This window comes from Semicossyphus pulcher, unplaced genomic scaffold (genome assembly GCF_022749685.1).
Source record: "Semicossyphus pulcher isolate SPU_LCO1_2020_fin unplaced genomic scaffold, fSemPul1.0.p SCAF_18, whole genome shotgun sequence".
NCBI classification, from domain to species: domain Eukaryota; kingdom Metazoa; phylum Chordata; class Actinopteri; order Labriformes; family Labridae; genus Semicossyphus; species Semicossyphus pulcher.
Genome location: NW_027211691.1, coordinates 4187962 through 4214679, shown reverse-complemented (window position 1 = coordinate 4214679; position 26718 = coordinate 4187962). Strand labels below are relative to the sequence as shown.

General features: G+C 44.3%; 1 protein-coding gene across 2 annotated transcripts; it reads left to right on the top strand.

Annotated features, from left to right (window-relative positions):
* jcada (junctional cadherin 5 associated a) lies at positions 1-26718 on the top strand. 2 transcript variants are annotated; one of them, XM_069667422.1, is made up of 5 exons: positions 1-78; positions 14678-15225; positions 18308-19261; positions 19999-23696; positions 24460-26718. In XM_069667422.1, the coding sequence occupies exons 2-5, from the start codon at positions 14849-14851 to the stop codon at positions 24492-24494; spliced, it is 5064 nt and encodes a 1687-aa protein (XP_069523523.1). In that variant the 5' UTR covers positions 1-78; positions 14678-14848; the 3' UTR covers positions 24495-26718. The 2 variants fall into 2 exon arrangements, with proteins under 2 accessions (XP_069523523.1, XP_069523524.1); XM_069667423.1 differs by lacking the exon at positions 1-78 and adding an exon at positions 265-375.

Sequence of the window (26718 nt, the reverse complement as noted above, 5' to 3'; positions counted from 1 at the left end):
TTCCAGCTCAGTCCGTCCAGAGCAGCGGCGGGGATGAGCGCTGGGGACTAGGCGGCAACGCAACGACGCATTTCACAGGTAAGATTGGCTTCAGGTTCGGCGACACATCTCTTTAACGCCTGCATTACTCGGAGTTTAGTCCCTTTTTTTAAATTCAACGACACAAGCGTTTGGCGGAGGAGGCGAGCAGCTGTTTCTATGAGGAGCAGACAGAGGTTGAGAGTCGCATCTGCTCTGCGTTCAACATTTCCAGCGCTCCCTCAACTTGCAGCCAAGCCGAGCCAGCTGCCTCTTGCCCGGCTGTCCCTGCCTCCTCCGCCGGGATTAGAGGATTGAGGACAGGACTGTGGCACTTCGAGGACGCGGACTTAGAAGGTGAAGGGGTGCCGGGAGGACGGAGGTCTTTATTTTTTAACTTGAAGCGTGAGCGGGGGAGCCTGCCACTGTTTGCGGACGCGCTCCTCTCAGCTGAAGGTTAAAAGATTGCTGATGGAGCTAGCCAGGCTAGCGTTAGCTCCGCTGTCTGTGCTGTGGAACAGAGGCCAAACTCTGTGCAAATTACGCAGTTTAATATGTTTAGGCTTAGGGGTCGATCTTTATATCAGAAGAGCATTAATAAGGACTCAAGCGGAATACTTTGGGCATGGCTTGTATTCGGTTGGCACTCTTTGTACCTTCAAACAGCATTTACTTATAAAACCAATTTAACTTGTGGAATTGTTTTGCCTTAAATTTCCTCCATCTACAATGTACTATAGCAGGAGATATCTATAACACATATGGAGTTATAAAACAGAGCTATCATTGAAATACTGTCTATGTAGTAGGTCATCCCTCCGCCGAATTTAACTAAGGACCTCTACTTATCCCTGTAAAGTCTTCAATCTTGTTAAAATAAGTATTAATCCACTCCGTACTGTAACGAACCTAAAAAGACAGATGTTGCAGGGGACTTTGGCATCCGCATCTGTGGTCTGCGCGCGTCGGGGCCAGGCTAGAATGCTACGGCAGCAACCTGCATCGCAAGGAACCAGCGGGGGCTAGCTTCATGCCAAGCCTGTCAATCATTTCATAACGACATGGTGACCGCACTCGGGTCCAGATCTGTGTAGCTCTCGGTTCTGCTCGTGTGCTCAGGAACACCAAATGGCTATGGAAATGAGCTGCAAACAGCCGTTGGCAAATGGTATAATGCCAAGTTGAGCTTGCTTTGATGTTTGCATGTTGTCACTTTGTCACACCTGCTGTTTGCATGATGATGGCTGCTGCTTGACCTCTCTTCTCCTTCCCCCATGCAGCCTCCCCCTGCACGCACTGCCTCACAAGCTTGCATGACTACTCTGTCAAAGCAGCAGCTCCTGCTCTCAGTGTGCTGAAATTGGTAAATAGGGTTATGCGCCTCAGATTTACGTTTTAATAATGAACACTGAACTTAAAAGGTTTTTACAGCATAGTAATATTTAATAGGCTACAAGTCTGGACGGATGAAGCACTGCTGCTGCTCTGCTCTTTACTAGCACCTCTAATTATGTCACAGTGTTGCTTAATGGCTTTTATTTTAGAAGGTCTGGCACATAAATTGTTACTGTCACTTAGGGGCCACTAGAGGCCACATTGACAAAGCCAAGATTGCACCTGAGCTGTTCAAGTTCAACATTATGTTACCATTTAGCTGCTGCGAGTAGATGGAGTGCCACGATCTCAAGTGCTGATGTTGGTGGAGTTTTCTCATGTCATCCCTGCAGATTTGATATCCTCACTCTTCTTTGGGCTGGTCTGTGGTCTGATTTTTGAGTGGAAATGTTACCGATACAGTGGCTGATATGGAACATTTTTGAGCTGGAATATATGCTGATACAGCTTAATATGTGACAGGCCCACATCAGCCGACCCATATATAAGTCTGGCTGTAGTCCATTTTATGTTAGCCGGTGTTGTTTATAGGATATTATAGGGTATTTTTAGGGATTTAACATGGTTTCAATGAGCAACGATTCCATAACATTGGTACAAAGTGAAGATCCATATCATCATCCTAAAGATAGCGCTTTATTTTGAAATTCCTGTGGCATGTTCGTGTCACTCTGTCAATCCTAGTTGCTCTGGAGAAAGTCAAGAAATGCTAGTTAAAGATCTCAGTGTTGTTCTCTTTGGCGGCACTTTTAGTGATAAACAATAATTGCGGAAGCACACTTCCCAGATTTCCAGACAGTGCTGCATGTGTGACGTCCACGGTTGGCTCCGGTTGTAACTCTTTTCCTCACCGACGGTCGCTTTCCTTTTTAGACTGTTTGCTTCATCTGACCGTTGAATTTGTTTCTTTTCTTTGGATCTTCACTTATTTTTGAAGTTGTATCTGTAGTCATCCATCTTTTCTTAGTTTGTTCAGCCATAGTAGATTACTGTTTACTCACAACACTTGCAGAGAGCGGAAAAGCAGCCGCTCAGCTCCGCCTACCCTCTCTGGCAGACCAACCACTGCTTCGCGTCACTAGCTCTTAAACTCACCCCCCTCTCGGGATGGATTTAGCATTGTAAATATATTTTTGAAGTGTTGGCCAGCATCAACGTACAAACCACATGCCACATGCAGAAAAGGCTGTTAAGAGTTAAAAAGCACTCAGAAAACACTACAAACCTCGCCTGGCAGCTAAAAACAAACACAGCTTTGACCCTCATGCTAGCGTTAAGTTTTGCACTTTAACATGAGATATGTGGCACTTTGTAGTGAAGGAAGGGAGTTCTTTTTATCCTTTTAATCTAAAAGCTTAGATTCTTTTCATATAAATGTCTGTGAGAGCTCAGTTGTGAAATTACTTAGTTATATTGTAGTTTTAATTTTTGTAAGTTGATGTAACTGAGTTTTTTCTAAATGGCCACATAATACGTCTCCTCTTGACCGCAGGCCTCTGAATTGAATTTAATCACAATCATATCGTGACAGTCTTCGTGTAATCAGCAAACATCGTGTATCATATCCGATCATGATGGATCTTGTGAATTACATTCCCAGTATTTATGGAAGTACTGTTGCCCAGAAGGGATCCGCTCTTTCCTGCAAAGACCTTTCACAGCTCAGTGAGCTTGCATCACAAGCTGTCAGTAAATGTCAGTAAAGACGCATTTTCTAGACTGTGTGCAGGCTGCGTTTGTAGATGACAACAGCTGATGAGTAAAAAAGACCAAATACTGCAAAATATAGCATCAAGAGCATCAGCGTATGTGTGTTTCACAGGAAAGGGTAAGAAAGATCTTAACTGTGTGTGCGTGGGAGTGTTTTTTGTGGTAGGTCTTTCACACATCCTTGAGACCGGGATGGTGTGTGAACACAAGACCCTGCTAGATGCCCTGAGGGGGGGTGGGGGTGTGCTGGGATGGCGAGCGTATTAAGAAGGAAGGGAAGCAGCTCATTAATTCCTTCCAGCAGCGGAGGAAAGGGTTGGTCAGCGAAACTGGAAGGGGCCCTCCACGGCTGTGAAATGAGTCATACCAGTTCAACTTACAGGAGTGGTCCAGCGATAAGTGTGGGCTTGGATAACTTCCTGATGTTGCAGGCAGTCTGGTTATCCCGGGGCAAGACTTTCCCTTTCCAGTAATGTGTGTGATCTGGTTGTTTTAACAGGTTCGACAGATTGTCTTCCCCTCTCTCTCCCCCGTCTGTCCGCTCTCCGTCTCTCTTCGGTTTAATTTCTAGGCCAAGTGCATCAAGAAAATTAGTTTTTTTGCTATCGGGTAGCTGTAGCCGTAGCCTTTGAAAGTCATCTGATGTTTGCCCGGCTACAGGGATCCCCTCGGAGGTCCTGCCTGATGTCATATGTGATGTCAGAGCCGAGGTGACGCAGGCAGGAGGAAGCAGGCTGGTGGATGAAGCCAGCCAGAAATGTGTAAAGGCTACCGACATCTGCCAGTGTGCCTCTCAGAGCGAGAAAGCAGGACAGAGAATCTGAGGGCAGAAATAGAATACGCGTTTAGCTTACATGCTGTTATGATGTAGCCGCTGGATGTTCATGTGTTTGGCAGATGGTTGAGCTGCCTGCTTTGTTATTTCTATGTGTCAGATTTATGCCAGTGCTGTGGTTTAGCCCTTGAGATAACCCTGACCGTTCATGTCAGTTCATCAGATCATGCAGCATAACAACGCAGTTTCATCCAACCTGTTTGTTCATTACCAGTCTTCTGCTTCCTTTCAGTTGTGTAATATATTGCTATATGAGTGTTTGCAATGTAACAGTTGGCCGATATCTGGCCGATAAGGGCCTGTCTAAACAATACTCCAAGCACTTTCTGCTGCACATGCAACAGAGCATCACAGCCGAGCAGACGACGATCTGCATGTTAAATGCTTCACAATAAGCCTACATGACACGAGTCCAATCGACGATAACATTGTTTAATATTGTGATGCCGATATGAATTAAGATATTTAAGTGGCATATATATACCTTTAACTTTTGTTATGTTTTTAGTACCTGTGTGTGCTGTATTTTCTCCACAATGTCTTCGTCAACCACATTTCCCCTCGCTCTTCTCCCCTTCCTCAGCCATCATGCTAGCTGACCCCGCAGTCCGCACCAAATTTACACTGGGTCTGCTCCATTTCAGTGTGGCGCTGGAACGTTTAACACGTAAAAGTGAGGGCTGTTAAAATCTGTAAAATGGAGTGTCATCTGTCAGCCAGCCGCAGCAAACACTTGATTGTCAGCTGACAAAACAAACAACAATGCCGGCCTTCGGGGCAAAAGCCGTGGTAGCTTTCCTAGTTGACAAACAATTGCCATCAGGGACAGTTTTGTTCACAATCTGATTTTATTACATGTAAGCCTATTTTATGTAAGCCTGCCTGCCTAATCAAATCTCTGTCTCATCATCTATCTCGACTTGTCTTTGTTTGTATCATCCATGTGGCGGTGGTAAGCTGCCTTCACCGCTTGTATTGAGCTGGGCACCTGGCATATGCACCAGCTGGGAACTCTTCTGAATGGTGTTTTTCTTATTCATTTCATGACTTTATCGGCCACTATATCGGTAGTCAGGCAGTTTCTGGTACCTGTATCGGCCTAAAAAATCCCATATTGGTCGCGCTCTAATATATAGGTATATATATATAATAGTCATGCTTTTAATGTGCTGAAGCTGTCTTAATGAGGCACAGTCTCTTGCATCTTGTCTGGTATAATATGTTCATGTCAGATTGTACCTTTCCTTTTATAACACTGTGCAAGAGGCATGCAGAGTCCATCTGATTAGCAGCAAGCCAGAGCGTGCTAACCCTTTGATCACTGTGTTTCTGGCTGATAAACCATGCCACTGTCATCTCTAGCAAGCCCCAGACCTTGACAGACACTAATTACCATGAAGCCAGTTTGGCATGCTCAGAAACACAGCATGGGCTGGAAATAGTTCAGTGCAGGTGAAGCCTACTGTGTTTCAGAACAGAGCCTTGGTGGATTAGCGTGCCTAATAACCTCTCCTTTATGTGATTTTTTCGCTCTCTTATGAAATGATAATCGTCAAATGTTGGCATGAGCTGTGTTTGTTTCAGAGCAAATGCCCCGAATCTTCCTCCACATTTCAGCGTTTGAAGCTTTCAGATGAAGGAAATCTCATGACGTCAAATCGCTACATTAGAGCTGAACTGAGCTAAGCCTGCCATACAATGGAAAATGAATCCATTGATGTAATTAGCCTCACGTCATCAGTGTCTTATTGGTTGCTGCACAGCTTCGCCTTCCACATTAATGAGCTATCAGCCACACTGATCTTGTGCGTAAGCCAGTTGTTATTGAACCTTTGGAGGAAACACTGATTCTGCGTAAGACAAACGTTTGGCTGGACTACTTTCTGAGAGCCTGAAATGAATCAGAACCAGACCGTTCTGTTTCAGGCTGTGATGTGTTGGAATATGGTGGAATAAAAACACCCCCCCAGCCCCACCACCCTCCACCCGCACCCCATCCTGCCTTTGATTTCGCTGCCAATGGAGTCTGACTGTAATAAGTTTTGGACTGAGGCAATGCAGCGGGAATATCTTAGCGGCCCACATGCTATTGTCTGTGAGCTGCCATTCACAAAGGCAAAACAACTGTTGCCATGGGATATACTCCACAAAATATTGTAAGTGGGTGTTTTTATGGTTAAACCTTTCCACATGAGCTAATTGACTCACAATGCACTGGCCCTGCCTGTACTCTCTCTACCAGGAGGGCGTGGATGCTGGAGAAAGCACATGGATGTTCACTTGATAGTTTACAAACTGGATTTTAAACCATAATATTTAGCTGTGGCAGTATTAGGGCTGTACCAAATCAGACTTTTGTCAGTGGAATCTGTTTGGCTTTGAGATACAAACCTTTGACTATTTGTTCCATGTTTTTTTCCAGTTCAGCTCCAAAACAAACCCAGAGATCAGCCTACATGAGCCTCATGTTTTACCTGCATGAGAGCCGGCTGCTGGCTAGACATTAGTGACTGGGCACTAGCTGCAGCTTGGCTTGCAGCCCCCCAAGCCTCGCAAAAGAGCGTCCGAGAGACAATGATTTAAAGTGAAACTGCTAAATTTAGTCTTTTTTTATTTTTATTATTATTTATGTGACAGCTGAAGAGTGACAGGAAATGTGGGGAGTAGAAAGTGGGGGATGACATGCACCGGGAGTCGAGCCTGCATTCAGTGCGTCGAGGGCTGTAGCCTCTGTATATGGGGTGCCTGCTCTACCAACTGAGCTAAACCAATGACTGTATGGACAACGCGTCTCCATCTGCTCTCATTGTACGAAAATGAAGCCAAAATCGCCCCTGTGATAGGCGCTGCCATCTTGTGATGGTGACGTCATTTGGAGCCAGAGCTGCGCAGTAGAGATCGGCGGGTGGCACCGCTGTAGCCACTTCTGCTAACCAAAACACACACTTAATTAAATGACTGTGTTGGTCTGAAGCTAACATTCACAGATATGGAAACTTTAGCTACGTCTCCTCTACTCTGCTAATCCGGAACAGATCGGCTGCAGGAGCCGTATTCGTCAACAGAGCTGTCAATCATGAGGTCACACCCCCTTTTTACATCATCAAATAACTAATTATAAATAAACTTGTCAGAAAAATGAACACTTGGACATAAATCAGCATGATAAGAACTAACTATAATGACAGAAACCATGTTTGAGAAAAATTTATTTGACGTATATTTTGATTTTATGGTTTGACTCATGTCCCATCTGTTAACATGGAGGAGGCGGGCTTCATGACCTAAGCAATAGAGAGGGTTTGGCATCACTTTTAGGGTCTTTTTATGCCCCATATTCAATGTGTTTAACAGTTTTACACACTGGGCATATTTGTTTTGGAGAGGTGGAGACCTCTGCAGATAATTTGGCTCCTGATAAAACTCATGAAGATTAACACAAGAATTCTGAACCTGCAAACAAGCTAGTGGCAGGTCAGCTTGCAGCCCCCTCTGGTGGTCCTGCTTCTGCTGAAAAACAGCTGATTCTGCTCTGGATGAAAACACTGAAGGCTAAACAGGCTCCTGCATTAATCTGTGTACATTATAAATAAAGTTTGTACGGTGACACAGCATATTAAAATCAAAACATTTCAGACTGTCAGCAACTGTACACTCAGTGTCTTCTTGACTGATGATTTGAGTCGTCTATGTTTAGGAGGCGTCGTTTAGTCATAATTGCCCTAAACTGTAGTTTCATGGCTCCTGAGCCCAGTGGGAGATTTCTGATGGATGGCGAGCGTCCAGAGGGCAGATAGCTCCCCAGATAACAGGCCCACACTTTATGCTGCTGAGTTACAGTCTACCTGCATTGGAGAACATTGTGCTTTCCAGAGGTCAGTGTTGGTAAAATATAGCCTGAGGTTGTTTTTGCTGTTTATTCCTCTGATCTCAGCCTAAAAACAGGCCTCCGACTCGTTTCCCCAGGACAAACAGGAGCCCGCAGAGAGCCTGATTGGAAACATTTGCGACACCATCGGCCCTTCTCCGTCTACATGACGACGCATTTCCTCAGGAAGAGAGACGGCCCCTCCGCTGGACGTAGTAATGTCACATAGATAAACAATCCACGCACGGTTGTTGCTTGCTGAATGTGATGGGCTGTCATCCCCGAGAAACCCCTGTGCGTGCACAGTCCGAACAGATGCAGGCCAGAGACTAGCCAAGTACACACCCACTCGGGTCAGTTGTTATAGATCCAAGGAGACTGGGAACAATGTGGTGGAGAGGTGCGGCTCTTGTGGAATATTTTGGGAAGCAGGCTAATCGTCTTTTTGGTTCCAGGCTCTGGATTTCTTTTGTTGTGGTGTATTTATGCTGAAGCCTGTTAAATCCAGATTTGTTTTTGTCTGTAGTTCTTTACTTTTCAGAGCGATGTGCTATTTTAACACATCTCTGTGTCTTCTCACTGTTGCTCAATTTGCTTTGACCACAGTGCACAAATGTTTCTGTTTTGCATTTTCTACCGTAGCTATTTTTAACAGACTTTCATGAACTCACTCTTTAGATAGTCTGTAAACCTGTGCATGCAATCTGGACTATTTACAAACACCCTCTCACTCTGCAGTTTTGTCCTCCCTGAGGCCTCATCTAGGTCTCTGTCCTGCATTGTCTGCCACCCGTGCTGTCCCTCTGCTTCCCTTCCTCCCCACCTCTCCACCATGCCCTCATCTCAGTTGGGCCATGAATAAGGAGCTGACACCAAACTGTCAACCTGCAAGCCGTCATGCCCCTGCAGCCTGCCTCGGGTGTAGCCACCAGTAAGAAGGGCACAGGCCCTCTCTCGCACAGCTAAAAAAAACCGCTTGTTTCTGTTTTTAATAAACATGCCTTGGCTTGGAGTTCACATGACCTCAGAAGTGGCGACTTGCGTGTGTCACTGGGTAGTAAATGTAAATGATGTTACAGTAGCGGACGATTAGAGAAAACGTGGAGGCTGGTGTGAGTGTCGTCTGCAGAGAAATGGCAGCCCTCATGTGGTTCTGCTTATTTTTAGCTTACATTGCAGCACGTTATCCATAAACTATATCATTATTTTCTCTCTGTGAGTGATCGTCACTTTTATTCTCCGGCTCCCAAATTCAAGGGCCTGTAACGCCACTCTTTTTCACACAAGGAGGCATTGTAGTGAAACACAATGTTGTTTGTGTTTAGGCAGATGAAAGCCGACCATTGTTGGAAACCGGGGCCTGAATCCGAGGTTTTATTTGATATAAAATGGGTAATTCTATTGCATAACAGCATTAGCGGTATTTAAACAGAGCTTGTCATAGGAAAAGGGAGGGGGGCATGGTGGGGGTGGGGGACTGAATGAGGCCGGTCACTTTACAGGAGGAAATCCTCACTTTTGCTGATGATGGAGATAATCCTCATTTAGCGATGACACCAGGAGCAATTGCCTCAGATTAAGGGTTTAGTGAGATTAGACAGCATATGGGTTTGCAGTTAAGACAGGTTAATGTGCATATATCATAACAAAAGTGAATTATCATATTAATGCACTTATCCTCTGACCTAAGGCTCATTTAATTAAGCATTTGCCTGTTTGGAGGGATAGGCTTCATCTGCAGGAAGGAAAGGGGAGTGATACCCTTCTGACTCTGATCATAAGTCTGATACAGCGCTGCAGGGAGACCTGCTGTCAGTGAAATACAGAAGAAAGAAGTTTAGATTTATGAGAAAGAATCTTGTTCATGAGTTTGGGTTCAAAATCTGCTGTGACAAATGAACACTATCACCATCCTAGATCTTTACATGTGCTGACACTTACAGCATTATTGAACGCAGTCACTGGCTCTCTGCCCAGCACAAGTTCAGTTACAGTTCAGGAAATAACAGTCAATAAAAATGTGTATGCTCCATAAACAACCTGACAGATATATCAATTTACTGCTATTATTGAGCCAATATAGGCCCATCACCGATATATCTTTAACTGTATATTTTTCTGATTTGAGCCAATATTGTTTTTTACAGAGCAAATATGAAAGGAAACGATGCTTGGTAATAATGTAGTTTGTGCATCAAAGCACGCTCAGACTCCATAGTTTGCTGTCCTGTCAGTCTGCTGCACATGTAGCAGAGCATCACAGCTGAGCACACACTGGGCCGCACCAGAATTTAAATATGATTTATTACAATGTTAATTATAATGTTTATAATCATTCTTTAATAATGTTTTATGTTTTATAAAGCAGCCTTTAAGTGCCTTTGTTTAGTCATATGAGGGCAAAAACGTGCGTAATCCAGATAGAAAATGTGTTAGAAACAATATTAGAAACAGTGCTGTCAAAATTGCTTCTAAAAAACACATAGGTTCGAACTATTAGAATATCTATTTTTGCACAATATGTTAACAAAAAGGCACACCAATATAACCAGAGACAAACTTGCGTTCAAAATGATATTTATTTAAACATAAACGTGCCTTTTAAAAGAACAACATAGGCTTCCTACATGGTGCAAAATAAACGATAGGTTAGGTAGAACGGTTCAGCGCTCAGAGCGTGCTGTGCTGCGACTGGTGGCCTATATTAATTAAACATAAACATACCTATACCTGTCTGTTATGCTGGGCGTGAGAATCTCTATCTCTCCGGTCGGGCTGGGATTTGAATTCTCCGCCATCATTACCACACGCCACACGGTTGTTGTATTAGCTTGTTTCAGTGAGAGTTAATTATTAACGTGTCATAGTATAAAGTGACGTTCAAAGATGCTCCGTAACCAAGACAGTGTGCACGAGGACATATGAGAACACACAAGGCTGTTTGCCTTCATCTGAGCGTCGAGTTTGTTTCTTCTTCTTTGGATTTTCACTTCTTGTTGAAGTTGTATCTGTAGTCATCCATCTTTTCTTTGTTTGTTCAGCCATAGTAGATTACTGTTTACTCGCAACACTTGCAGAGAGCGGAAAAGCAGCCGCTTAGCTCCGCCTACCCTCTCTGGCAGACCAACCACTGCTGGCTGATGGAAAACACATCACTAACTGGGCGACGCTCGTGATTTTTTCCGTCACACCGTCACACTGTCACACCAGACACCCAGTCTGTAATACTGCCAAGGCTTTCATCAGTGGGCCATTGGCTCAATCACCATTGTGTTACCTCAGTCGGTGATAGATAGTGACTTAACAGACATTTATTTAAATGAAAATCTTCGAGATTATTACTTTAATATGAGTAATCCCAAACTGGATGTGCTCTTTTAGTGTAGGAGGAACAGGTTTACATTTTTGAGAAATCGTCGTGTTCAGCACGTTCGGCAGCTTGGGTCTGTAATCTCTAGTGACAAATGGCCACAAATCCGAGCATCTTAGATTCCATTTTGCTGACATTTACAGCATTTCAGAGAAACTGTCTCACTGGCCTGCTGCCCAGCACCAGTTCAACTACAGTTCGTGTAATAACAGTCAATGAAAAATTGTATATGTCTCAGGTCTGCATGCTCATCTGTAAGCAAATGAAGCAATCCAAAGCCTTTCTTTGCGTCCCGACCACACTCAGAACCAGCCTCTCCTTGAGAAGATTATTAATACAAATGGAAAGAGTTAAACTCAACAAAAGTATTAACTGGGTAAGCGCCAAGAGTCAATCCCCCAAAACTAACAGGTTTAAGGTTTTAAATGAAAAAGATAATCGTATTAGAGAGCCAGACGTACAAAGAGAGCGCCGTTTCACGGTCTTGGATCCTCATAATCACCTAGTAGGCTATCCTAGGGTTCAGGTACAAGGAAGGAGGGAGGGAGCAGGAGGAGAGAAAGAGGGGTATGATGCTGCCCTCTGAGTCACTATCCTTTCATAGATGGATTTTTTCCATCTCTATGGGACTATCATGGCTAAACAAATGCTAAGAAGCAAAACAAATGCTAATCTGTTTGCTGCTGAATACATTCCGTCGAGGCTGTGTCAGCCGTCTGTTTTTCTGAAACAGAAAACAAGCAATTTGGCTCTGCCATTAAACAATCATAGTGTGATTGGCTTTTAAACTGTCTGAACAGCATTTGATTCTGGCAACGAGTCTCACACTGCTGTTCCTGAATGCCATTTCTTATTAAGGACAGCCAGGTTGTTGGCAGTCTGTTCCAGCGGAGAGTATTGAATGAGTGGGCTGCGGCAGCATCTGTCCTGTTGACAAGGCAGCAAGCATGATTTCATCAAGGGCATTACATCACGAGGAGATGCACCCTGGGTATCATCAATTCAATTCCTCATCAGTCCCTTGATTCTGTGTAGTCGTTTTTTAGGCAGAGAGCAGAACATTGCTTCTGCTTTACATTAACAATGTTCCATATTATTAGGGTTCACTTAGTGTTATTGCAGTGTCCTCTGGTTAATCATTCCTGCGCTGCCCACTGTAGGCCTGCATGTTCTGAAGAAAAATCTGCAATAAAACTGTCAGATAAACTGTTCAATATTGATGTGACAGAATACGATAATACTGACGTGTGTATATAAGTTATAACTCTTGCATGTGCAAAAATAGTTTTTCTTATTCATTGGATGGGATAGCAGGCACTTTATTGTCGTTGCATAAAATAATAAAAGGAACTTTGTTTGGCAGCTTGTTTGCTGGTTTTGTCCCAAAAACAGTCACAGCACCAATTATATTCAATTGACTCCCATAGAGGACTGAGGAAACAACCAAAACTTACATTTGTGGGGCACCACAGATTTTTAGGGGCTGTACCCGACGCAGAATGTTCTCAGTTGAATCATTTTTTTTTAAAGCTCAGTGCAACACCAAACTCCTACATAAGTCTACGTGAGTATCATGTTTATCTCGAAGTTCTCAGTTTTGTTCTCTTTGGCGGCACCTGTGGCGATGAACGGTAATTGCAGGAGCACACTTCCCAGATATCCAGACAGTGTTGCATGTGTGACGTCCACGGTTGGCACCGGTTGTAACTCTTGATTTTCCTGGCTGACGGTCGCTTTCCTTTTCAGACTGTTTGCTTCATCTGAGCGTCGAGTTTGTTTCTTTTTTGTTTTTGAAGTTGTATCTGTAGTCATCCATCTTTTCTTTGTTTGTTCAGCCATAGTAGATTACTGTTTACTCGCAACACTTGCAGAGAGCGGAAAAGCAGCCGCTTAGCTCCGCCTACCCTCTCTGGCAGACCAACCACTGCTGGCTGATGGAAAATGCGTCACTAACCGGGTACTGCTTCACACCCAGTCCATAATAATACTATATACTGCAAATGCAAAGGCTTTCATCAGTGGGCCATAGGCTCAATCACCATTGTGTTACCTCATTCGGTGATAGATTGGGACGTTTATTTACATGAAAATCTTCAAGATTATGACTTTCAGACCCAAGTACTTGCTGTGCGCCAGACAAAACATTTATGTGCTGAACTACCACGCTGACGTCACCCTGGTTTATATCACAACTATATAATTTTACTAGACGAAGAATTTTTGACAGCTTGTGAGCCAGAGTAAGCGGCAGCTTGGCTCTCGGCCCCTGAAGCCCTGCAGAAGAGCGTCAGAGAGACACTGAATTTTTAATGTGAAACTGTGTTAAACAGTGTTTTTACCAGTTTTAATTACCGGGTGCATTTGTTTTGGAGAAGAGGAGACCTCTGCGGATGGTTTGGCTCCTTCCTGAGCACCTTGAAACATGCTAAGCTTATGTTAGTAGCAGCTTGGCTTTGACATGTCATGTCTGAAGTGCATAAGAGAAACACTTATTTTGGTAGGAAACTCGGTAAACGCCGTGTGTAAACACTGAGGGGTCATTTTATGGCAGAGTTTGGAAAGTTTACAGGCTGCCATGATGTTGCTCCTGCAGTGCTCTGTGTCTGCTGGAACGATGTGGATTATTTCTAAAACATAACTGAATGTATTTCTTTACTTAACCAAATGTTTTTCTTTTATTCAGCCAATCATTTCTCCACATATTCACTCACCGTTAAAGAGGGCATGGAGCACAGTGAATCATTAGTCTAATAGTCTATATGTGATATACTGATCAGTTCATGAAGGATGTAGATCTGGAGTATGCAAACCCTTATCTAAGCCTTACATTTTTTAGGTCACATAGCTGAAAAAAAATGTCATCATCCCTTTAGACGAGAACAAGAAAATACTTTTGAGACGAAGAAAAGATGTCGAGAGAGAGAGAGAGAGAGAGAGAGAGAGGAGGCGGAGGTGAGCAGAGAGCAACACAATCCCCCTGTTGCCTCATTCATGCAAAACATGAGCAGGGGTTGGCTGTTAACAGCTACCTTTCAGCCACTGTATGGAAGTCTGCAGGGAGCACACTGTAAACAATGACATTTCTCTGCAGCATCAGGAGCCTTCGGAAACTCATCGCAAATTGATGATCAATCTTCTTTAAGGGTGTCTGTTTACCCCCCGTCCGCCTTCGTTCTGGACGGGTTTGGTGCCCGTGATCTCCCAGAGAGATGGAAAGAGGGTTGTTGCTAGGATGATAAGGGAAGAGAGGAGGGAGGGACAGGCTGCTGGGAAGGAGGGGGATCTTGGTTTTGTTGTGGCGGCTCAGAATTTGGGTTCGGGGGGTCTTTTTTTGTGTCGTCCTCCTAACTGTCCAAATGGGTTGAGACCCTTGACAAAAATGGGACACGGGTCGCGGGGATAATGGTTTTACCGCCACCTTCTTTTCTCTGTCTCTCTTCCTGTCTCCTCATGTCGTCCCTCTCTTTCTTTTTTCTCCCAGTGATGGCCTCAGCTGCGCAGCTGTACCGGTGATCCTGCCGCTGCACGTCGGGAAGAAGCAGAGACGCCGTGACAACGACCTACCTTCCTCTCTCTCTCATACAAAAAAGAAAAAAAAAAACAGGCAGAGAAAGAAAAAAGAAAAAACACACCAGCATAAACAAATGCGACCATGTACAGCGTGGAGGACCTCCTCATCTCTCATGGATACAAGCTGCCCAAGCATACCACCACCCCCTCCTCCACTCCTACCCCAGCCCCCGCATCCTCGTCCCGCCAGGCTCCCTCGTCCTCCCCGCCGTCCTACAGCAAACACCATGAAATCCTGGAGAACATGCCCGGCCCCAGGACTGTGAATGGATATGAAAGAGGGCCCGGGATGCCCTATGGGAATGGTGGGGGACCCAGGCAGCCTCAAGCATACGGCGTCGGCGGCTGTCCCAACAACAACAACGAACCCAGGGACAGGAGCCAGTCCAGGCGGGAGGGCGAGAACCGGAGCCAAATTGACACACACTCGTTGGGAGAGTCGCTGACCTCAGACAGCGGGTAAGACGGTCTGTGCTGTGTCTGTGCTGTTTAACCTTATGCATCCCTAAACCTCTTTGACCCTCACTGAACCCATCCCGATCATGTTCTCATCCATTTCTGATAAAATGACAGCATCATTAATTATTGTGGTGCTTTAATGAAATTAAATAACGGGGATTATTGCACGGGGATTTTGCATTGCATTTAAATGGAACTGCCTAACACAGCCACTCTCCCGCCATCTCTCTCTTGCTTCTCTCTTCCCCCTTGTGTGTAACTTCCTCTCATTTCATCTCTATTCCCCTCTCTCCTCCTCTTCCCAATCAAGTCTCGGGCAGGGGAGGAGGGATAATGTGTGCTGGAGTCTTAATCTGCCACATGGGACCTTGGAGTTGTAATCAAAACAGCTTTTGGGCAAACCTATGTGCACCCATTTGAGCATGCCCAGTCTCGCACTCACTGGTTGCCAGGTTTTTCAGTATACCCCCTTCCCCATTCTATCCTCAAAACATTACCATTATGCATAAAGTGCTTTCACTGTTTCACAAGTGTTATACCTACCTCGATGATGCGTGTAAACCCCATCAATAATACAGGATTCATATAGGGTTTATTTAAATATGTATATGGAGGCTAGGCTATATATAGCCTGGTCTGGAGTTATGTAATTGAAACCCTCTCGGGTAGGGACTGTTAGAGCGTTTGATATTTCCAGCGATATGGCCAGGCTGCAGCCAATCTGTTTTATCCTGAAAACAGGATTGTTTGGTTTGCCTATTTGCACCAGTTCTGGGGTTAGTGTGCTGTAACAGAGACAAAGTCAATACAGCTGTTCCCATGTCCACACAATTAGGCAAGCTTGTCTGATTGATTTTCCTTACATTTTGTTTGGCTTACTTTCTTTTCTCCCCCTAATCCCTTTTTGCCACCAGCCAGTGACGGAGCATCTGAAAATAGTCAAATGACCTTGAGTAATGTCAGCGGTTGTGTTGGTGTTTTTTTCACTTTTGGTTTTTTATTCTTTGAGATGAGTAATCCGCATTTCCATGTCGCAACTCTGCCAGTGTTATCAGAGCATTCTGCTGGGAATGTGGGAATCGCTAAGACATATGTTTTGTGATTTCAGTCTGTTGTTTGTTCATCCTTCTTTTTTTCCTCTCATCCAAATCCGTTTTGCCTGGCAGCTTTAGTTTAGATAAGGAACGGGCCTATCTTGGCACTCCCATTAGGCAGTGCTACTTAGACCCAATTAGACTAATGATGGCAACTCATCTTACTTGGGATGCCCTTAAATTTAGTAGATTGGCTTGGCTATCCCCCTGCTTCCCCCAGCAAATGTCTCTGGTCACTGATGATCATGGATGGAAATGTCAAGGACGCTCAGTGGCCTCGGCCTTGAGGGGGTGTTCACATGTGCTTGCGTCTTGTTTGCATTGTCACTCAGTCACTCACTCCACAAATAGCCTGAAATGATCAGGCTGCATGCGGAGGCCCATTGCATCTTGTTGTATCCCATCAGGACCGCCATCAAACATCCTCTCAGAAATATAGCAGGAGCTTCCCTTACACTGGTTTAGTGAAATGCTGCTCATTTTCTCAGATTAGGAGCTTCAGTACGGTGCTAAAGAAAGATTGTCAGTGAATCGACCTCCAAATTGTACATCTCTCTTGGAGGACATCCGGGACTAACAGACCCAGAGTGTCATTGTGTAATGTGTTCATTATGCCCCATAGAAAATCACAATTACCAGACACCACAATGCTTCCCATGGTCATCTGTCTCCATCTAGTGGGAGATGCTTTATTTTCTTTTTGAATCTGTCCTCGTTGTAGATTGTTAATGGTTATTCCTCCTGTCCTTTACACAGGACCTCTTTGTTGACATTTAACAACTACTAGTATTGTATTTCAGGGTGTTCAATGTTTCACAGTGCTCATAACTTTGCATCTATTGCATTGTCTCATCTTTAACTCAGCAAGAGCGATGGATGGATTTTATCTAATGGTTTCCAATTTATCTGTTGTAATTACAGTCCTGAACAGCCACTGTTTTCCTGAGCTCCCATAGTTTAGAATAATGTGACAGACACATGTAAATGCCTGAGCTATCGCTAATCAAAGTCAGCAGTTCCTTGGTCGCCTGAAAGTGGTTTGGTTTTGCAGCGTACAACTTGAGCAAACCAGAGCACACTGTAAAGTGTCAATAAGGTCTTTGACAACCCAAAGCAGAAGCACAACTGTGACAAGTGCAACCCCCAAAACACCAATCAAAATGAAGGGATGGGTCATGATTCTTGAATATTCGAATGGTCATTCATTTATAGGAAATTGAAAAGTTAATGCGACTATCTCATCTTAAAAATGTTTCCATTGTTTTTACCTGCGCCTGGTTGTAATGCGGCACCACCGGCTGTAGCGCATCTGAAAGCTGTTTGCTAACCGCCATTGATTAACAAAAGAAGAAGAAACATTAGTGCCAGGTAAGGCTGGTGTGGCGCTGTGAGATTTGAAACTGGGGGGTCTTCGAATAATGGTTGAACAGTTCCCAGTGAATATCGATTGCTATTTTTGCTTGAAATGCCTATCCCTATCAAAAAGCAGACGTTGCTTGCAATGTAAAATCTATTAAAATTGTAAATCTGATATTATATGAACAAAGAATAGATTTTAGTTTTACTCCATATCACCCAGCCCTAAAATCAGCTCTAAACCAATTGCTCCTAAGGTAGTGTCATGCTCCAAATGAGCTACCTTGTACAGCACATATTCATAGGCTATACCTGTCGTCATCACTTCTGCGCTGGCTTTCATGCAAGGATATGAATTCCTTCTATGTAGTTTGTGTTGAATACAAAAAGAGAAAGGGCCAAGACGTAACAAAAAAAGCGAGCCATAGAAAGACCCTGCTTACCACTCCACGCCTGACCAGTTGCTGTGCAAACTGGGCTCGCTTTTGAGGTTGTCAGGTTGGAAGAGCTATAAAATCCAATTCTACTGTTGGAAATGTGTAGGGGGAGGCTTTATTAGAGACCATTCAGCTACCCAACAGGAGCTTCCATTGAAGCACACTTGACACCGTTACTTGTGTCTCCCTTCACAGGTTCTGTGATGGCACCAGAGGTCCTCAGTCGCAGTCCAAGGATGTGGCCTACTGGAGGAGGAGAGGCCAGGACTTCACTGTGCTGCTTGACTATGCAGACTTCAGAGAGCCTCATGGAGGAGGGCAGGGGGGTTACAGCAGGCCGGAGGGGTCTCAACAAGCAAGAGGCCAAGAGTTGTCTGCAGAGGACCGTCAAAGGTTAGCTCAGGAGAGGCAGCGCTGGGCAGCCCAGGCCCAGGCTCAGGCGCAGGCTCAAGCCCAGGTCCAGGCTCAAGCCCAGGCCCAGGCTCGTACTAGAGAGAGAGAAGCGGCTCTCCATCAGTGGAGGATGGTAACCGAGAGGAAGTGCCAGAGCCTTGGGACAGATGAGTGGCGTCCAGCTGTAAGCTTTGCCCGCCAGCTGTCACAAAGTGAGGGTGAGCGCTGGGCACAGGAGCAGCAGCGGCTTCATGCCAGGACACCAGAGGGCATGGTAGTCCACCCAAGGACCAAAGCCAAATCCCAGTCCCTGCCCAGGATGCTGCAGCCTGAGAGCCTGCAATACGTGGACATAGCCTCATCGGGTCAGGAGCTGTACAGGCGGGTCAATGGCCACCCACTGTCACACCACGACCTTTATAGGGCACCCCGCTGGCCGGAAAATGGCAGGCCGGCTAGCGCCAACCAACTCTCAATGACACCAAAGCCCCGCTTCACCCGACCCCCCAGACCTCCCTCCTATGAGATGCACCAGCAGATCAGGGGAAGCTGTGAGGTGTTGTCTGGGAGAGAATCTGTGATTTCCCATGGCAGGGACAGAACGCCTCTTCCCATATCAAGAACAGGTGACCCCCAAATGGACTATTTTGCACAAGACTCTGGACCTCCTGGATACATCCCTCCCCCATCATATAAAAGAGCTCCTTTAATGGGAGGGGGGCGCCGGGGATATGGTGAAATTACCGTTGACTACAGGTAAAGTCTTTTGTTCTTTGTCTTAAATTCAATTATTCAAGGCATTTTTCACCTCTAAATGCCTCTAAATCAACACTGTAAGAGAGGTTTTGCTGTCACAAGAGAGTGCCAGGGCAAAACCTTGGTTTTAAATTTCTTTCATATAAGAAATTATAGGTAACAGAAGGAGTCAGGTCAAGTCTGTGTTGTTTATGTAGTGCCACTTTTTATTTAAAGCAGGTCAGGACAGTGCTCTTTATAATATTATATTTTAGAGTTGCAAAAAAACTATCCAAACATAGAAGACATTTAAAGGAATATGTATGACATGATTTAAGGACAGTATTAATTTACATGACCATTGAGATTATATTTTGCTGACCAGAGATGGTACAGCGCCTTCGTACTGTATGCCACGTCACACTTTCATCACACACACACACTCACACACTCATATCAGATTATATTCACCTTAAAGAAGTGTGCCAAAGCACAGCTTGACACTGCACACTCGTTTTTTTACTTGTTAAGCCCCAGCTAGATTGTGAGAGATACTTCAGTATGGGTTTCACAAAAAAGAGGCTTCAGTTTCTCCAAGATAGTTCTCTTCTTTTTCTTCTATGTTTTATTTAAAAATGAATCCGACCAGTGCCGTATAGTTATGGGCTACTCTATTGCAAGCCACTCTCTCTTTTATCTTTTTTATCTTGTTGTTTTTAATGCTTGATAAAGTGCATCTATTTAATTTTCATTCTTAGGTACAGAGGGGATGTGTACCAGCAGATACATGTGGCTCCAGATGGATCTCACTGGTTCACCAGACATCCAGCTGGTTCCTGGCCTGATCCCCAGAGAGAGAGGATCATTTCTGGCCAGAAGCAGCTCTACCCTGTGTATAGTTCCCAGGAGCACCCCGGTGGAGGGATCCAATACATCCCGTTTGATGACCCCCGCATCCGCCATATTTCCTCAGCCCTGGGTGGCAACTCCCTGACGGACGCTGACAAGATCCGCCACATCCGCAATGAGCTTCCCAGCGTCACCGTGTCGGAACCTGCATCCGACGACAGTGCCTTTTTGCCCCCGCCATTGGGGCCTTTCATCGCTGCCAAACTGGCCGATGATGCTAACAAGACGTCTTCTAGCGACTTCGACAATGACAATAACAGGTGGCACAGTAATTTGCACAAAGAAACTGTAGATAACTTCCCAGCAACTGACCAAAACTGCAACAACAGATATCCCAAAAACCAACGTCCTCCTCCATCTCCCTCTTCAGCTTTCCAGGCCCCATTAACTCGGAGCTCTTCTCACCTGGGGTCAAGCTCAGATCAGGTCTTTGCAGAAACGATCACCCAAGTGAAGAAAATTGTCCCGGATTCAGTGCCAGAGAGCAACAGGAACACCAAGAGAAGAGTGAGTGAGACCATCTTCTGCCTTGTGTCTGTCCCTGTTCACACACCGACTATTCTTCACAAAGACTCAGCAGCAGATCAGAACAACAATGAGACGATACCAAACCTGACTGTCACCAACACAAACACTTTTGCTGTAGGCCTCAGAGAGAGTCCGAATGTTAGGAGCAAGTCGGTGAATGAGATGCCCATCAAACCCCACTACTCTCACTTTCACACCAGCAGCACAGCCTCAATGAGGAACTACAAAAGGGCTCCTTTAAGGAAGGAGATAATAGATGCCTGGGCACTTCAAGCCAGGGAAGACAAAGAGTTGTGCTACTCTGGGTCCTGGCCTGGAAACCAGTACCGTAATCAGGAAACCCAGACTGGCTCACCTTTGTCAGTGGTGAAAAGTCCAGAACCCCAGAGTCCTCCTGGCGTACAAGAGCCTGTTAGGTCCATCTCAGACACAACCATGGACAGTAGTATGGGGACAGAAAGTAGCTCGTCTTATGGATACCCAATGGCAGGCCAGAAAAACCTTCATCTCTCTAGCAACAGCGCCTTCTCTCGTCTCAGCCCAACACAACCGCCATCACATCAACCCTCACCACAAGAACCCTCTTCCCCATCAAAGGCCCAGGATCAGGGGGATCAGCAGACATCATCTCCCAGGAAGAGCAACTCAAGTCCAGACAGTGCAGAGCAAGTGACTTTTGGTCAGTTTCTCTTAAAGCCAGTGAACCGTCGACCCTGTGATGCCATCGGTGAACTGGAAACCATTAATAAGGAGATGGAAGACACGATCAGCAAGAGACCCAATGGGGGGCATTGCATTGATGATCTAGATGGGGTGAATAAGAGATTAGACCGTTGTAAATCTGGAGCACTTTTCACTGTTGGTCCAGAACCAGGCAGGGAAGCAATCAGTCTTCCACCAATGCACACAGAAAAACCACACAGTATAAAAGTCAGATCAAAGTCCTTGGCTTCCACCACAGATTTAGACTCCATGGACATGAAGAATGCTTTCTCCAGGCCACAGGCAAACAACATACCACCAACAAATGAGCTGTCCAAAATCCCCAATCCAGGGCTCCAAGAAAGTTGCTTCCAACCTACACTAAAGCCACAAAATGAGTCCAATCATCTCTATAGACAGGACATCCCTGTTCCTCAAGAGTCCTTGCTGAGGGATGTGGGGTTAACTGTTTACACAGAGACTCCTGGTGGCCCAGGGGAGCCAATAAAGCGTTCTCTCTCAGTCCCTTCTCCACTGGATCACAATGAGTTAAGTCAGTCAGCGCATCTCTCGTGGGAGAGCAGGACAGCATTTGTTAAATATAGTGGTAGCCCTGAGCACAATTCAAATAAGGAGCTTCAAGGTGAGGTAGAAACTGAGGGCAAGGCCAAATCAGACAATGTTTCTCCATTCAGGGGTGAGGTGAATTTAAGAATCTGCAGAAGTAGGAGTGAAAACAGCAGATCACCTAAGAAAGAGCGTTCTCCACATATCAGCAGACTGATGAGAGAAGTTTCTTTTGTGTTTGAGAACCATGATTGTGATGAGAGATACGCCATCTCAGAGCCTCTGACCTATAAGAACGAGTCAACCATAGCAGACAAGCATCTGGAGACCTTACTGATTCAGGAGAAAGCCAATTCTTTACCTGCCGAGGACCTCAGCAACCTGTATGAAGTCAAATGTGCAAAAGGTATCCCTGAAAATGAGTCCATTGAGCAGAGGGCTGCCAGAATCCTGGGTATATGTGTTCCAGTGGAGGCCCTGGGTGTGGCTGACAAACAGTCAGAGGAAGACATGGACAATGAGGATACCAGTGGAGCAGTAAGACTACAAAGTGAAGGAGAAGAGACACAGCAGGTGATAGAAGAGTTTGAGCAAGTCAGTGAGGAGTCCTGGATTGCCCAGGGAGCAGAGACAGAGGAGGTCAAAGAGAGCGAATCAGATCTGGACTACGTAGAAGGAGACAGACAAAAGCACAGCAGAAACCACAGTGATGTACCAGTCAATGAGGATACTGAAAGTCAGTCCCTGATAGTACTGGACCTGCCTGAGTTCCCACCCAATAAGCTTCCCCTGTCCCTGCCAGTTTCCCCTGATGAGAAGCTAGCACTTAGCATGTGCATTGTTGAGAAGAAGGGGCGAGGCGGAACATGCAAACTAATCGAATCCCTGCAAGATAAGCTCAACTCTTCTGCCGCGTCATCTAGTACGTCCCTGGGAAGGTCAACCCCTGAAAGAACAGCCCGTCTAAAAGAGCTTGACTCAGTGTCTCGAATAAGACGCCTCAGCCTCAAAGGTTCAGATTCTGAGGAGAGGGATGCTGACAAAGAGGAGAGTGAAGTTCAGAAAGAGACACAGGAGGAAGTTGTGCAGCAACGAAATGAGGAAGAGGATAAGGAACAGGAGGAAGAACGAGATAAGGTAGAGGAAAACCCTAGTGAAAGTGAAAATGCACATGGAACACGTGAGTCTGGTAGACCTGAGGAAGATTGTATAACTAAAGAAGAAGCCAATGAAGGAATATGTGAGGAAGAGCAAAAACAGGAAGGAGAGACTGAAGAGCTAAATAATGAGATTGCACTAAAAACAGAAGAAGTGGATGGTGAATTAAAAACAGAAACTGAAAAGAGTAAAGAAGTTGACGTTGAATTAAAATCAGAAATTGAAGAGAGTAAAGAAGTTGATGTTGAACTAAAAACTGAAATTGAAGAGAGTAAAGAAGTAGATGTTGAACTAAAAACAGAAGAGCCAGAAGAAGAGGTGGAGCTAAAAATTGTGGAGGATGACCAAGGAAAGCCTGTGGAGCAGGTGAAAGATGGACAGAATGCAGCAGAGGTCAGTAAAGCTAAGGCAACCCAAGGTGCTGAGGGAAAAAAGTTGCCCAAACCAAAGCAACGTACCAGGCTCCAGAAGCCTCCTCTGCTTCCTAAACCTCGCAGTGTTCCCAAGAGAGAAATAACGCTGCCACTCAGCTTCAGCACTGGGACCTGTGGCCCCTCGAATTTGGAGGAGGAGGAGATGCTCTCTGTCTCAGGTGCGTTTAAAGGAATTAAGAAATGAACATTTAAATGCTTGTTTGTCTTTGAAGCAGCATCAGAGTTTAATACATTGGTATTAATATTAAAGGCTGTACTGTTTATTATCATATTGTTAAAGGGAAAGCTGTAGGGTTGTACCCATATCAGAATTTTGTCAGTTGCTTTATTTGAAGCTTGGTCTCTTGTCCTTTTTTGGACAATTCAGCGGCATAACCAATTCTATATCAGCCTTCATGGGTCTCATGTCTTACCTATGATACAAACCCTTTTCAGTTTTTGCAAAACACATCCAGCCAAATACTTTACTACGTTTTTCTAGTCAGGTCACCATCGTTTCTGAGACTTGTTTTGTAAAGTTCACAGCCTTCCATGCTGTTACTTCTGCATTGCTCTGCATACAACCTGAAGACAGCAGCCCTAGATTGTTGACCACTTTTTGAAACATTATTTCTTAGTGTGGCTCAAATTGATATCAGTCTTATGTGCATTCAGTGCTGAGAGTGTTCGGGGGGTTGCCTGCCTGTGCATGAACAGATTGTAAAAACGACACTTAAATAATTATCATCAATCAGATCTTTAAATTAATTTCCTGGGACCATTCTTGTGCAGATGCACAATGCAAATTCTCATCAAACATTGCCCTTTATAGTTGTCAACAACTTACAACATAGTGCTTTAAGTTTTCATCTTTTCAAGGACAAATAATGTAGTGCCGACTTGTTTCTGGTTGCTCATCTTTTTTCTCTCTTTTCTCATCAGACTCCTACGACCCCAGTCGAGTGGAGCGAGTGTGACCTCTGCCACCGCCTTCACCACTGTGGAAATCTGTCTTTCTCAAGCTAACAGCTTTTCCCAACAACAAAGGCATTCATCTCACCTCATGGCTTAGTCAGCTGTGACCTCTCCAATATTGTTACACATTATTTCACACAGAACTGACTGTCCTGGTGCTGCGAGAGCATTGTTATAGCCAAATAAAGGCACCCGTCGGTGCCAATTCTCCAGGCCTTTTCAACCTTGACATTCTTGTCTTTCCATTTTCTCTCCACCTCTCGGAAAGTTTATTTGCTCAAGCAAGCTGACTTCCTCCTTTCAAAGTCGTTCTATTTTGCTTTTGGAAAAATGCATGTCATTATTCCCGTCTGCACTTTGGCTCCTTCTTGAGCTTGGGTGTTGAAATATGAATGTAAAAGTGCTTCTGCTTCACAAACAAAAGTAATGTAACACACAAAATATACATGAAGGCAACAGTATTGCATTACAATCAGTATTAACCTACACCAAATGTAAATAAGAAAGAGTTATAAGATTTTATTAAGAATATAAAAAATCAATTTAAGACATTTAATTGCTGAAGAAATGTATATTTTCTTATCTGTTAAGAAAAGACTAGATTTTTGGAAGTTTAGTCTTTGGGTGTATTACTAATAATGAAACCCTGTGCTCTTTATTCTTATACTTGTGTGATAGAGAATGTACTCAGAGAGCCTGGATTGCAATGAGAAACACTGTGGTCCGTAGTTTCACTCAAGAGCAATATAGTCGTCGTATGTGGGATGTTTGTGACATGATTTGAGTAGTAAGTCTCCATTTCACGGAGCTCATCGCATTTAAACGTCTGCTTTAAAGCTCTACCTTTTGGTACAAGCGTTGGATTTGCACTGCTGAGATTACTGGCTTTATGTTACCAGTGAGCACCCTAATAATCTCTTCAAATACTCAGAGATTACACTCGGAGGATTCATGTTCGCACCCTCCCTGTTCTCCGGTGCCGTCAGTCTCAGCATCAGCAATCACAACATGTATCAGAAACGTCTGATGTAAGTGTTATTTTTGTTAATCCTCATACTGTTGAAGAAGAAAATCTATATTTTGTGGCATTAACAGAAGTCTATATTTAACCGTGGAGTTTTTTTTCTTTGGTCACATCTTAGTTTATGTGTGATTTCTGAAGTGCTTTTTTGCAGGAAGTGATAGATGTAGCTATATTGATCGCAGTGTGCCTTGTACACACTGTTTCTGTGGAGAACTGCATTTGTGTCGAACACATCCAGTATTGTCGGTTTAGGTTTACGAATACTAGTTTAAACTGGACATCAGTATTTCATCCTACTTTATGAAAACAGAAACATTTAGCGGTTTTCTGGCAATAATAATAAAGCTTAGTGTTGATACTGTAAAGAACATTTCTGTGCGGATACCAATCACAGTATCCAAACATGTTCGGTAGTTAAATGTTGACATATCAGTGCTTTATAAGTTGTGGGCATAACTGGCAATTGGTTTACACTCACGTCACTTATAGGGTAGCAATACAAGTTAAAAAAAAACATACCAAACCAAACTTTACGCTATGCATTGGACATTTACATTTACTGGGTTTAACACCAAAATTCAAAGCTAAAACTGCAACTTCTGTTTTGCTTGTTGGACCCTGTCACTCTCTGATCCAGCTGTATTAGATGTTGAACCTGTTGGATCTGGTGGTAGACCTGCATGGAAGTGTCTCTGACTGGAGTTCATCAGTGCAAGGTTTGTGTCTTTGTCCTGTTACCAGCCCAGTACCCGTACCTCTGTGTTCCAGGTAATTATGGTGTTATCTGGTCATTCTCGTAGGTCTTTTTGTACTGCAAGTTCTTTGTAACATAATATAGACTATTGGTGCACATCTTGCTTTGATATTTTCTATTTTCATACAGAAGTATGTACAGCTTCTTTTGTATGCGCGGCATCTTTTTTTCTTCTTTCTTTTGTGCATGAAATGCGTAAGAAGTCACTGAGAGAAGGTGTATTTGCATATAATTGCATTTGGTACTATATAGTCTATCCAATAAACAACTGTTATATTTCATATAATGTATATTTTATTTTCAAAAAGTTATGCTACATATTTAAAAAGGTATTTTTAGATTATTGTGAAAAGGGAACTGTTTGTGAAGGCACAATATTTGTCTATATTTGATCATTAAGAATGATCAGAAATGGAGACAAATTTGTGCTAATGTACAGTGCTGCAGA

Coding starts and splice junctions, on each gene's coding strand:
- jcada (XM_069667422.1), top strand. CDS start 14,849: ATGTACAGCGTGGAGGACCTCCTCATCTCTCATGGATACAAGCTGCCC. Junction 15,226..18,307: donor TCGCTGACCTCAGACAGCGG/GTAAGACGGTCT, acceptor CTCCCTTCACAG/GTTCTGTGATGGCACCAGAG. Junction 19,262..19,998: donor GAAATTACCGTTGACTACAG/GTAAAGTCTTTT, acceptor TTTCATTCTTAG/GTACAGAGGGGATGTGTACC.